At 65.5% G+C, this 9,480-nt stretch overlaps 3 protein-coding genes and 2 long non-coding RNA genes across 7 annotated transcripts in view; 2 read left to right on the plus strand and 3 right to left on the minus strand.

Annotated features, from left to right (window-relative positions):
- Positions 1 to 31: 31 nt before the first annotated feature.
- Positions 32 to 1,922, minus strand: Rom1 (retinal outer segment membrane protein 1). Its single transcript, XM_005414793.2, has 3 exons — positions 1,090 to 1,922; positions 520 to 766; positions 32 to 442 (listed from the first exon to the last, which is right to left on the minus strand). The coding sequence occupies exons 1-3, from the start codon at positions 1,677 to 1,679 to the stop codon at positions 224 to 226; spliced, it is 1,056 nt and encodes a 351-aa protein (XP_005414850.1). The 5' UTR covers positions 1,680 to 1,922; the 3' UTR covers positions 32 to 223.
- Positions 1,923 to 2,069: 147 nt separating this feature from the next.
- Positions 2,070 to 9,135, plus strand: Eml3 (echinoderm microtubule associated protein like 3). Of its 2 annotated transcripts, none has more exons than XM_013510059.1 (22): positions 2,070 to 2,229; positions 2,483 to 2,630; positions 2,759 to 3,013; positions 3,092 to 3,202; positions 3,647 to 3,714; positions 3,820 to 3,943; positions 4,108 to 4,278; positions 4,400 to 4,469; positions 4,546 to 4,656; positions 4,832 to 4,927; positions 5,140 to 5,295; positions 5,401 to 5,542; positions 5,886 to 6,037; positions 6,111 to 6,236; positions 6,305 to 6,436; positions 6,677 to 6,744; positions 7,465 to 7,553; positions 7,624 to 7,721; positions 7,969 to 8,056; positions 8,394 to 8,510; positions 8,598 to 8,728; positions 8,814 to 9,135. In XM_013510059.1, the coding sequence occupies exons 1-22, from the start codon at positions 2,208 to 2,210 to the stop codon at positions 9,000 to 9,002; spliced, it is 2,664 nt and encodes an 887-aa protein (XP_013365513.1). In that variant the 5' UTR covers positions 2,070 to 2,207; the 3' UTR covers positions 9,003 to 9,135. The 2 variants fall into 2 exon arrangements, with proteins under 2 accessions (XP_013365513.1, XP_013365514.1); XM_013510060.1 differs by having other exon boundaries at positions 2,071 to 2,229; positions 8,412 to 8,510.
- Positions 5,141 to 5,914, minus strand: LOC106147620. Its single transcript, XR_001232553.1, has 3 exons — positions 5,825 to 5,914; positions 5,490 to 5,584; positions 5,141 to 5,231 (listed from the first exon to the last, which is right to left on the minus strand). It is a non-coding gene; the product is annotated as an uncharacterized LOC106147620 (long non-coding RNA).
- Positions 6,058 to 8,080, minus strand: LOC106147621. Of its 2 annotated transcripts, none has more exons than XR_001232555.1 (3): positions 7,993 to 8,080; positions 6,364 to 6,388; positions 6,058 to 6,164 (listed from the first exon to the last, which is right to left on the minus strand). It is a non-coding gene; the product is annotated as an uncharacterized LOC106147621 (long non-coding RNA). The 2 variants fall into 2 exon arrangements; XR_001232554.1 differs by lacking the exon at positions 7,993 to 8,080 and adding an exon at positions 6,598 to 6,690.
- Positions 9,136 to 9,235: 100 nt separating the features above from the next.
- Positions 9,236 to 9,480, plus strand: part of Mta2 (metastasis associated 1 family, member 2) — a gene marked incomplete in the record, with an annotated part of 8,214 nt that continues 7,969 nt past the window's right edge. The window contains 1 exon segment of the mRNA XM_005414806.2: positions 9,236 to 9,480.

Raw genomic sequence — 9,480 nt, forward strand, 5'->3', positions numbered from 1 at the left:
CTCTATGAAGAGACATGCCTGTGACAGTGGCTTCTGTCCGAAAGCTTTATTATGAAGTCTGTCCAGAAGCAGCCTCCAGTCATCCCTAACCTTCCCTGTTCACAGAGGTGGATGAGGATGCCCGTTGTGACCCTGTTTAGCTTGTGGACTGTTTCTCAACCCAGGCCCTCCCAGCAAGAAGCTGAGTTCCCCACATCTGTGGCACCCCCCACCACCCTGGCCCCTAGGCCTCAGGCAGGCCTTCCTGGGCAGGGGCCTCTTCTGGGGGCGCCTCGGGAGGTGCTGGCCTTGTGGCACCCCCTCCATGCAGCCACGCTGTCTTCAGCATGTCCTTGAGCCCTCTGGGGAGGAGGTAGCCCTGGGTGTCTCCCTCCCCGTCGATGACCCCCCCAAGCCCCTCCAGCGCTGTCTGCAGGTACCGCAGGCCGAGGAGCACCAGTGCCTGCAGGGAGCAAGGGGGGACGTGGGCTGGGCCTGAGGTGGGGTCCCCAGGGCGGAGCAGTCGGGTGTCCCCCTTACCTGTAGCAGGAAGGTGACAACCAGCACACTGCCCAGGGTGCCCGCCAGGCCCTGTAGATGATCCAGCAGCACCTCGTGGCACCCCTGGGGCCAGAGGTTTAGGTTGGGCTGCCGAGGATCGAAGAGCGGGTGGGCATAGGGGTCCGAGAGGCGGCTCTGCAGGCAGGGCCGAGGTGAGTGGGGGTTGCAACAAGAGAAGGGGACACCATCAGTCAAGTAGAGGCCTTCCACATTGCTCTGGATGCGGCTGCAGCAAGAACAGACAGGGTGTTGGGTGTCTGCAATGTAGAAGGAAAGACAGCAGAGTGGTGTTCATGGGCAGTGGTGCTGAGTGCCAGGCGTGCACAGGTCCCTTAACTGCATGACCACTGGTGTGTGAGACCAGCACTGCCACCTCGGTTTGCAGCAGACCAGCCTGGGCAGCCCCTCCAGGTGTCTGCCTGCAGCCCCCGGGGCGGGGGCTTTGCAGTGATCCTGGCCGAGCTGTGGCCCAGGCTCAGTGGCTTCAGCCACTGCCCATTTGGGTGAGGCAGGTTTGGGGTTGGTGATCAGGGAGCAGAAATCACTTACTCAGCCACGTCCTGGTCGCTGGGGTCCAGGTAGCGGCTGCTGACCCACTGGACCCCAAACCAGTCCTTGTAGCCATGCCGCCCACAGCATCGGTGCCTGAGCTGCAGCTCATCCATCAGCCGCTTAGCGTGGCAGTGCCCGGGCACCTCTGTGTCCTTGTAGTGGGCTAGGGCAGACCCCAGCCCCTCCTGCAGCCCTGTGTCCAGGCCCGAGGGCAGTGCCAAGGCCAGCCCCAGGGCGACCACCAGCAGCCCCCCACCGCCTAGCGCACCCACCAGCAGTAATGGACCCAGCGCTGCGCGCCAGGCAGAGAAGCGCGCAGCGTCCAGGCTGGCCTGGCTGGCACCCGCACCCCCCAGCCCCGTTCCCAGAGCCGCAGCGCCCGCCAGCAGCGCAACCCTGGGCAATGCTGGGAAGTGGCAGCTCGGGGGCAGGAAGGCGCCCAGGGTGCGCAGCTGCGCCAGGAGGTGCGCGGCGCCCAGTAGCACCAGGCCGCCCGCCAGTGCCAGCAGCCAAGACAACAGCCAAAGCCCCTGTGCCAGGCGCACACGGGCCCTGAGGGGCAGCGGCAGGGCCAGCACAGGCGCCATCAGGACGGACGGGACCGGACGGGACAGGACAGGGACGGGCAGGGCTGAGTCAGCGTGGCTCGGCTCGAGCAGGCTAATGCGGCTCTGACCCCAATACCCTGGGCGCGCGCCCTGCTCCCTCCCTCCGCTGGGACAGCCTCCACACAGCCCTGGAGACACTTCGTTCTCCTGCCCCGTGAGGGCAGTCCGAACATCCCCACGGGGACGTCCCCCCACCGTGGGGGCCGCCTGCACACCCCCTCGGGGACGCTTCCCTCTGCTCAGGGACTGCCCGGCCCTCCGGGTGAAGACAGCCACGCCCCTTTCCGTGGGACAGCCCGCCCCGCCTCGCGGAAGTGGGGTCCCGCGCTACCGCGGGGCGGGGACCTGGGCGGACGGGGAGGGGCTGCGCCGCCCGCGCTTCCTGCGCCGGCGTCCGGCTGTTTGCGCGCCCCGAGCCCGCCGCCCACGGCGCCCCGAGCCCGCATGGGGACGGGCAAGGCCGAGTCAGCGGCTGTGTAGACGCCGCTGCCGCCAGCCGCGGGCCGCATGGACGGGGCCGCCGGGCCCGGTGAGTTCGGCGGGCAGCTGTCCCCATCCCCGTCCCCCGGCTCCTCCCGCTGTCACCCAGGCCGTGGGTATCTCTGCGGACCCCACCGCCGGGCGGTGGCGCATCGGTCCGTCCCGTCTCGCGTGCTCAGGTCCGCCCCGTCCCCGGCGCGGTCTCCCGCGCCGCCGCGTCCCTCCCGGGCCGTGCCCCATCTTCCCCGTCCCGTCCATCCTGGTGCGGTCCGCGCTCACGGCCCGCGTCCTGTCCGAGCCAGGTGCGGGCGCCGCCCCTGAGGCTCTGCGGGCGCTGAGCCGACGGTTGCAGGCGCAGGAGGAGGAGATGGAGCTCGTGAAGGCCGCTCTGGCAGAGGCGCTGCGCCTGCTGCGGATGCGGCCCCTGGACAGGGACAGGGACAGGGACAGGTACGGAAAAAGATGGGGCTACGGCCAGGTTAGGGGATGGGGACTGGACGCGGACAAGAACAGGTAGGGGCGGACACAGGGATGGGCAGCCACACGCCACGCTTCCTTCTCTCTCCGGTGTCCTGCAGCTCCGCGGCGCCCCCAGGCCTGCCGCTCCCCTGCAGCCCAGCCCTGGTGAGCCGGGGAACCCAGACGGAGCCACAGGAGGACTCTATGCCGGGCCTGGGCCCTCCTGGCCTGAGCAATGGCCCTCCAGGCCCGCAGGCGGGCGGCGAGGTCCCTGGCGGGGCTCCCTCTGAAGGTGGCAGCGGCAGCAGCGGGGCTGGGTCGCCGGGACCCCCGGGGGTGCTCAGGCCAGGGCAACCCCCAGTTCGCCTGGACACGTAGGTGATATGGGCCACCAGGGTGCGGGTGGGCTGTGCCTGTGGACCAGACCGACATCTGCCTGTCTGCCCTGCCAGACCCCGGAGAAATTCGTCCTCATCCTCCCCGTCAGAGCGGCCTCGGCAGAAACTGTCCCGAAAGGCTGCATCCTCTGCCAACCTGCTGCTGCGCTTGGGGAGCACGGAGAGGTGGGCGGGGCACCCGCTCCCTTCGGGCCCTACCTTGCCACAGAGTGCCAGTCCCCAGCTCTCAGCCCCTGGACCTTGGGCGTCACTGCCAGCTTCCCAGGGTCGAGGCGCTTCCTGAAGCTCCTGTGGCCAGAGTAGGTGACTGTCCCCAAGTCCCTGTGTGGCCTGTTTTCCTTCCTCTTTCTTTGTGACGCTGGGCTTGAGCCCAGGGTGCTCACGTTAGAGGAGTGCTTTCCCGCTGAGCTACACCCCCAGTCCTTTAAAAAAATACTTTTTAAGGTTTGGCGGGTGCTTAAGACTGAACCTGGGCCTTTGCACTCACCAGCTACATTGTAAGCCCTTTTGACTTGTTTTTGAGACGCGGTCTCCTCGTCACCGGTTTTGGAAGGGACTTCCTTCTGAGCCCTCCCACAGCCTTGGTCCTTACACTTCTCTTCCCTACAGCCGTGGGGGCAAAGATCCCCTCTCCAGCCCTGGGGGCCCTGGGTCTCGAAGGAGCAACTACAACCTGGGTATGTGTGCAGGGTGGAGGAAGGCCTGGGGATGGGTCTGGGCTGCACTTGCGCCCAGGACTCCTCGTCCGGACAAGCGTGGGGTGCTGACGCCCTCTCTTGCAGAAGGCATCTCAGTGAAGATGTTCCTCCGAGGCCGCCCCATCACCATGTACATCCCGTCCGGCATCCGCAGCCTCGAGGAGCTGCCCAGTGGCCTGCCCCCCGAGACCCTCAGCCTCGACTGGGTGTATCCTGCCCAGGTTCCCGGGAAGCACCTCCCCAAGCTGCCTCCTGGCCCTGAGGAGACAGGACCCCTGAGTCCTGCCCCCCCCCCCCCGCCCTGCAGTGCCCCATCTCCCTCTCTACCCCGCCTGCCTCACAGGCCCCTTCCTTGACTTGGTTCCTGCCCAGTTATGGGTACCGGGGCCGGGACTCCCGCTCCAATCTGTTTGTGCTGCGCTCCGGGGAGGTGGTCTACTTCATCGCCTGTGTGGTGGTGCTGTACCGGCCTGGGGGAGGCCCCGGGGGACCCGGAGGCGGTGGCCAGAGGCACTACCGGGGGCACACAGACTGCGTCCGATGGTGAGAGCCCAGCGGGGCACAGGTCTGGCAGAAAGAGGGGCTGGTGGGCGGCAGGGCTGAGGGAGGTGACTCAGGTGGGCTCGGGGGAGACCACCCTCCGAGAGTGTCCTCTCCCACCTAGCCTTGCTGTCCACCCTGACGGTATCCGGGTGGCCTCAGGACAGACGGCTGGCGTGGACAAGGATGGCAAGGTAAGTTCAGAGCTGGACCCTGGGCAGACAGATGGGCCCTGCTCCCAGTCCTGTGCTCTTACCCTCTCCTCTACAGCCCCTACAGCCAGTGGTCCACATCTGGGACTCAGAGACACTGCTGAAGCTGCAGGAAATTGGACTCGGTGCCTTTGAGCGCGGCGTGGGGGCCCTGGCCTTTTCCATAGCGGTGAGCTGGCTCAGGGCCCCAGACTCCCCATACCCCCAAGAAGCCTCGCCAGCCTTCCTGAGCCGCTCCAAGCCCGCTCTCCCGGGAGAGGACCCACATCCGTTCATCTGCCCCTTGCCCAAGGCCCTCGGGCAGCTGCACCTGAATGCTCACCTGGCCCGCCCTGCACCCCTAGGATCAGGGAGCCTTTCTCTGCGTGGTGGATGACTCCAACGAGCACATGCTGTCTGTGTGGGACTGTGGCCGGGGGACCAAGCTGGCAGAGATCAAGGTAGGGGCCCTGGCTGTCGCTCACACCCTTCCCCGCTGGGGCCTGGCAGACCCCTCCCGGCCCGTCTTGCCCCCTCCTCCTGTGAAATGGGGGCCACAGTTCTTCCTGGTGGTGCTGGGGATCCGAGGCACAGCAGTTGTCAGGGAGCCCTTCAAGGGTGGCAGATGTGGGTGCTCAGGGCTGGGCTGGCTGAATCCTGTCTCCCCCTTCAGAGCACAAATGACTCAGTCCTGGCTGTCGGCTTCAGCCCTCGGGACAGCAGCTGCATTGTCACCAGTGGGAAATCCCACGTCCACTTCTGGAACTGGAACAGCGGGACAGGGGCTCCTGGGAATGGTGCCCTGGCGCGGAAGCAGGGTGTCTTTGGGGTGAGGCGTGGGGGGCCGGGTTCTGCAGCCCTGCTGCCCCCAATCCCCAGCTGTCCTGTGACTTTCAAGGTTGCCCTTAACTCTGACCTCTGCCCCGCTCCCCAGAAATACAAGAAACCCAAGTTCATCCCCTGCTTTGTCTTCCTCCCTGATGGGGACATCCTCACCGGGGACTCGGAGGGGAACATTCTCACCTGGGGCCGGAGCCTCTCTGATTCCAGAACGCCAGGCAGGGGTGGGGCCAAAGGTGTGTGGCCCCTGGTGGCTGGGACAGCTGCCCCTGGAGGATCTGCTGGGACAAGGGAAGGGGCCCCCTATTTCCACCTTGGAGTTCGCAGTTAAGGAGCAGGGGCGAGGAGGGGCAGGGGGAGGAGGGCTGGTCAGAGCTCAGCTTGCTGCTGGTCCCTAGCCTGCAGGAAGCACCTTGGTCTCTGTGAGCCTCTGCCCCCATCTGTAAGATGGGAAGCACAGCTGCACAGGTGAGGATGAGGGGTGGTACCCAGCAGATGATACATAGCCAAGTGTTTACCGCTATTGTGATGTCAGCCACATGCACCCCAAGATCATGACTCCTGAGGCTTTGTCCACAGAGACCTATGGGATCGTGGCCCAAGCTCACGCTCATGAAGGTTCCATCTTCGCCCTGTGTCTCCGGCGGGACGGGACAGTGCTGAGTGGTGGTGGCCGCGACCGCCGGCTGGTGCAGTGGGGGCCGGGCTTGGTGGCCCTCCAGGAGGCGGAGGTGAGCGCAGGTCTGGGTCCAGGAGGGGAGGAGCGGTCCCAGGCTGGTCCTGGACACCTGCTTCTGCCTGCAGATTCCGGAGCACTTTGGTGCTGTGCGGGCCATTGCGGAGGGGCCGGGCTCTGAGCTGCTGGTGGGGACCACAAGGAATGCGCTGCTGCGAGGAGACCTGGCTCAGGGCTTCTCCCCGGTCATCCAGGTTGGTAGCAGGGCTGAGGGGAGGGCTGCTGGGAAGGCAGTGGTGACAGGCACACTGCTCCACCGCAGGGCCACACGGACGAGCTCTGGGGGCTCTGCACCCACCCTGCGCAGAACTGCTTCCTCACCTGTGGTCATGACCGGCAGCTCTGCCTGTGGGATGGAGAGGGACACGCGCTGGCCTGGAGCCTCGACCTCAAGGTGTAGCCCGGGCCTGATGCCACACCACCCTCCACCCTCCTCACCCCCCAGGCCGCACTGCCTTGGCTGCTCTTGTGCTCAGCGACTCTGAGAGCTGCCTGGCCCCACCTGCGCAGGGAGACTTCCCACTGGCAGTTGTGGTTTTGGCTCTAGGGACCCACCTGGGAGGTGGCTCTGAAGGGATAGAGACTGCAGTTCTCGGGAAGGCACCTTGACCTCCTAACCCTCCTCCCCTGCCAGGAGACTGGTCTCTGTGCGGACTTCCACCCGAGCGGGGCGGTCGTGGCTGTGGGACTAAACACCGGCAGGTGAGGGTTCAGGGCTCGTGGGGGGTGCAGGTGGGCTGGGGGGCTCCTGCCTGGTCTGTGGCTGCTGCTGCTCACTCCTTCCCAGCCTCTCCAGGAGGCACAGGTGGCCGGCTGTGGAGAGGCAGGAATTGCGGGCGGGGAGCCGAGGGATCATGCTGAGCCTCCACACAGCCCCAGTCTGTGGTTCCTGCCTCTTTCCCCAATGGCTCCAGAAGCCAGAAGCCCCTCACTTTGGCCTGCTCATTTCCCAGCCTGAGAATGTGATGGTGACCTCTCCTCTACCTGACAACCTTGGGTTTTTTTCTTTTTTGCAGTACTGGGGGTTGAGTCCCAGAGTTTTGCACTGAGCTACTACCTCCCCAGCCCATTTACTTATCTATTTGTTTTTTGAGACAAGCTCTCACTATGTAGTTCAGGCTAGTCTTGAACTCAACGTTCAGTCCAAGCTGATCTCAAACTTGTAGTGATCCTACTACCTCAGCCTCCTAAGTGCTAAGATTACAGGTGTGTAGCACCACACCCAGTACTGGCCCCCTTTTTAAATTGTAAGATAGGGTCTTGCTAAGTTCCCCAGGTTGGACTTGAACTTGCAACCTCCTGCCTCAGCCTCCAGAATTCTGGCATCACAACCTGAGGCTTGCCATTCTCCACCCTGCCTGGGGGCTCCATGGGGCTCGCTGTCCATTTTGCTTCTTGCCTGTCGCCTCCTCTCCCTGCCAGGTGGTTGGTTCTGGACACAGAAACCAGGGAGATCGTGTCGGATGTCACCGACGGCAATGAGCAGCTCTCAGTTGTCCGGTACAGCCCAGGTGGGAGCCACCCCCACCCTGGACTCGGGTCCCCCCAGGCCCTTCCCTGTCTGAGTGACTGTCTCTGCAGACGGCCTGTACCTGGCCATCGGCTCCCATGACAACACAATCTACATCTACAGTGTTTCCAGTGACGGTGCCAAGTCCAGCCGCTTCGGCCGCTGTGTGGTGAGGAGGCTGGGGTGGTGGTTGGGCCTGGTGTCAGGGGACATCCTCGGGGCCTGGCACACTGGGGGCGGCTGGGAAACGGCAGCTATGCTCTGAAGGTTTTTGATTTAGACACACTTGAAACAATCTCCGAATGTTTGTTAGTCCACATCCGCAGTGCACGACGGTCACCTTGGCTCTCGTCTCCTCACTTCTCTCCACCCCACCTCTGCGTCCCCCACTTTTAAATCCTTCCCCTTGTCCCCAGGGTCACTCCAGCTTCATCACTCACCTTGACTGGTCCAAGGATGGCAACTTCATCATGTCCAACTCGGGAGACTATGAGATTCTTTACTGTGAGCTGCAGGAGGAGGTTGGGGTGGGCTTTATTTGGGGCCTCCTGGCCCAGGGATGGAAGAGGATACTTGGGGAACTCCAGATAGAGGGGCCGTCAGATGCACAGGGGCGACGTGTTAGGTGGAGCTGCAAGGGTGAAGTTATGCCTGGCGGACAGCCTGCAGGTCACACCCCGCCTCCCTCCTAGGAAAGCCTGGGGCCTGCCTGTCAGGGCAAGTGGAGGGGCAGCTCCCTCAAAGGACAGAGAAGCCTAGAGCCCCAGGCAGGGAGGTCTGGGAGACCCAGGGTGGGCCTGACTGCCCTCCTGGCTGGAACTCGGGACTGACCGTTGAGCAGGGGACTCCCTGTACCCAGGGGACGTGGCTGGGGGCTGCAAGCTGCTGAGGAATCGCTATGAGAGCCGCGACCGCGAGTGGGCCACCTACACCTGCGTGCTGGGCTTCCACGTGTATGGTGAGCGGGGCGCGGCAGGGGGAAGGGGGCAGGGGGCCAGGGGAGGGTGGGCGGGGCGGCGGGCCGGCCTGACTCCCGCGGTGCCAGGCGTGTGGCCGGACGGCTCGGACGGGACGGACATCAACTCCCTGTGCCGCTCCCACAACGAGCGCGTGGTGGCCGTGGCCGACGATTTCTGCAAAGTGCACCTCTTCCAGTACCCGTGCGCGCATGCCAAGGTCAGCTGCGGGCCAGCCGGGTCGGGGGCCGGGCTCCCTCCTGCGGCGCTCGGGACCCGGGCTTCACCCTCCCTCCTCGGCCCAGGCGCCCAGCCGCGTGTTCGCGGGCCACGGCAGCCACGTGACGAGCGTCCGCTTCACCCACGACGACGCGTACCTCGTCTCGCTGGGCGGCAAGGACGCCAGCATCTTCCAGTGGCGTGTGCTGGGCGCGGGGACCGCCACGCCGTCGCGGACGCCCTCCCTGTCCCCAGCCTCCTCCCTGGACGTATGACTAGGCCGGCGCTGCTCCCCTCTTTGACATTCCAGGCGACCCAAGGGGTGCCGCACTCGGACCCTGCCCGCCGGGCCGCCCAGCCCAGCCCGACCCGCTGCCTGCTGGGGGTCAATAAACAGATCAAAGTCGCCTCCTGGTGCCTTCCTGGGGAGCGGCTGGGCGCCTCGGGACCCGGGAGACAAGGGCGAGGGGGTGCAGTAGGGGTCCAGCGGGGCAGCCGCGCCGAGGTTAGGGCGTGCTCCGCCCCGCGTGGGAGGAGGAGCCAAGCCGCGAAGGAAACACACGGAAGAAGCCGAGTCCGCCCCGGGTAGGGGCCGGGCCGTGGCGGAAAGGGCCGGGAGAAGCCGAGCTGCTCCGGAAGGGCCCGAGCCGAGCCGAGCGGCGGGCCTTGTTCTGCGGCCGGCCGGGTGTCCGGAAGCCGCTGAGCCCGCAGCCGCTGGCGATTCCCCGCAGCCCCAGCGTAGGCTCACGTCGC

Source organism: Chinchilla lanigera, unplaced genomic scaffold, assembly GCF_000276665.1.
Source record: "Chinchilla lanigera isolate Chin_1 unplaced genomic scaffold, ChiLan1.0 scaffold00198, whole genome shotgun sequence".
Lineage (NCBI taxonomy): Eukaryota > Metazoa > Chordata > Mammalia > Rodentia > Chinchillidae > Chinchilla > Chinchilla lanigera.

Coding starts and splice junctions, on each gene's coding strand:
- Rom1 (XM_005414793.2), bottom strand. CDS start 1,679: ATGGCGCCTGTGCTGGCCCTGCCGCTGCCCCTCAGGGCCCGTGTGCGC. Junction 767..1,089: donor AGCGACCAGGACGTGGCTGA/GTAAGTGATTTC, acceptor TTCTTGCTGCAG/CCGCATCCAGAGCAATGTGG. Junction 443..519: donor TTGTCACCTTCCTGCTACAG/GTAAGGGGGACA, acceptor TGCTCCCTGCAG/GCACTGGTGCTCCTCGGCCT.
- Eml3 (XM_013510059.1), top strand. CDS start 2,208: ATGGACGGGGCCGCCGGGCCCG. Junction 5,543..5,885: donor AGGCAGGGGTGGGGCCAAAG/GTGTGTGGCCCC, acceptor CTTTGTCCACAG/AGACCTATGGGATCGTGGCC. Junction 6,038..6,110: donor TGGCCCTCCAGGAGGCGGAG/GTGAGCGCAGGT, acceptor TTCTGCCTGCAG/ATTCCGGAGCACTTTGGTGC.